The sequence below is a fragment of the Elephantulus edwardii genome, unplaced genomic scaffold, assembly GCF_000299155.1.
Source record: "Elephantulus edwardii isolate Elephantulus edwardi_28Jun2011 unplaced genomic scaffold, EleEdw1.0 scaffold00268, whole genome shotgun sequence".
In the NCBI taxonomy this organism is placed as follows: Eukaryota; Metazoa; Chordata; class Mammalia; order Macroscelidea; family Macroscelididae; genus Elephantulus; species Elephantulus edwardii.
The window spans coordinates 2,619,374-2,620,887 of NW_006400018.1; the positions used below are offsets into that span (position 1 = coordinate 2,619,374).

General features: G+C 52.6%; 1 protein-coding gene across 1 annotated transcript in view; it reads right to left on the minus strand.

The window, feature by feature from the left end:
* Window positions 1–782: 782 nt before the first annotated feature.
* MS4A8 (membrane-spanning 4-domains, subfamily A, member 8) overlaps window positions 783–1,514 on the minus strand; it is a 19,298-nt gene continuing 18,566 nt past the window's right edge. The window contains exons 5-6 of the mRNA XM_006899898.1: window positions 1,067–1,184; window positions 783–883 (exon numbers count right to left, since the gene is read on the minus strand). Of these exons, the coding sequence (XP_006899960.1) occupies window positions 783–883; window positions 1,067–1,184 (219 nt within the window). The remainder of the gene's footprint in view (window positions 884–1,066; window positions 1,185–1,514) is intronic.

The window sequence follows — 1,514 nt, forward strand, 5'->3', positions numbered from 1 at the left end:
TCAGATGTCCCTCTCTGCTAGGCTTCCTCCCAGCTTGTCCCACCCCTTGCCACATCACTGCTGGAATAAACCCTGCCCGTCTCTGTGCTTCCTCTGCTCGCTCCCCATTCTGCTCCCTGTGTCAGAACGAACTGCTTCCATGTTATCATCTCCTGTGAGGTCAGACGTTCCCTTGAGGTTAAGGACTGTGTCTTGTTCATGGGTGAATTCCCTCCTCCTACCCTGGGGGCCTAGTGGTATGAAGCTGCACCGAAATTCTGAAGCACACGGTTTGAACCCACCAGCTGCTCTGCGGGAGAAGGATGAGCGATCTCCTCCCACGCGATTCACCACCTCTGAAAACCTGCTGGAGGGTCAGCTATGGATCAGTTTAGACTCGATGGCAAACAGCAACAACTCATCAATACAGCCTCAAACATATCAATTGCTCAGTACATATTTATTAAACGAGTGAATGGTAGAAAAGTGAAGTGTGGGTGCCTGGACAGTTGCTCTTCCAACTCACAAGCTCATACACTAGCAAGCATATGGGGTGGGCGGGGGTGTGTGTGCACACGGCCGAGTATGTGGAAGCCCGCCTGGGCACAGATTGTGTACGTCTTGCTAAAGGCCATTTAAATTCCCATCTCCTTTTTGGTGGAAGAACAGTTCCACCTACTAGACTGAATGGAGGAAAGACGTCCAGGATGTATGCATTTGGAGGGAGGGAGATTCTTTCTTTGAGATGGTCAGGAAGGGAAGAGCTGGGTTCTGGAAGACCACAGAGCGAGGCCTTCCTCTGCTCATTTGGAAACGTGGGCTTCGGCAGGATACCTCTCGGGCACGTTCTCTGGTCCTGGGATCACCACTGGGTTGGCTGCGTAGACGTTGGGGAGGACCACACCTCTCTGCACAAGAACACAGGACAGGCAGTGTGAGGGCAAAGAAGGTCTGAGAGGTCTTGGTACACGCGGACTGCCCCGGTCCTGCGCAGGAGGGAGGAGCATGGATCCGCCTGCTGTCTCCATCGTCAAGGCTGGGCTCTTCCCACCTGTTGAACACCCCCACCCCATTCCTTGCTTGGGACTCACATTGTTGTACTGGTAGCAAGACAGCTGGCAGCCGAAGTGGGAAGAGGTGCATGCAATGCAGAACTCCAGCAGGCAGAAAATGAGCAGTGCACAAGAAATCGCCACCCCGGGGCTCTGGAATGAGGGCAGATTGGGAAGAACTGAGGGCCAAGCGGGATATCCGGTGTTCTGTGATTACCATGGCTTCAAGGACATACCCTTGTCTCTCTTAGCTTCATAGGAAAACCTATCTTAGTGGGATTTTGTGAGGATCAACTGAAGGTGTAAAAATATCATCACTCTAGGGGAGCTCTGGTGGCCTAGTGGCAAGAAGCTGCACTGCAATCCCAGAGACGCACGGTTCAAATCCACCAGATGCTCTGTTGGGAAAGGAGGGACAATCTCCTCCTGTACAGTCAGATCCGATTTGACAGTACACACACACACACACACACACACACACAT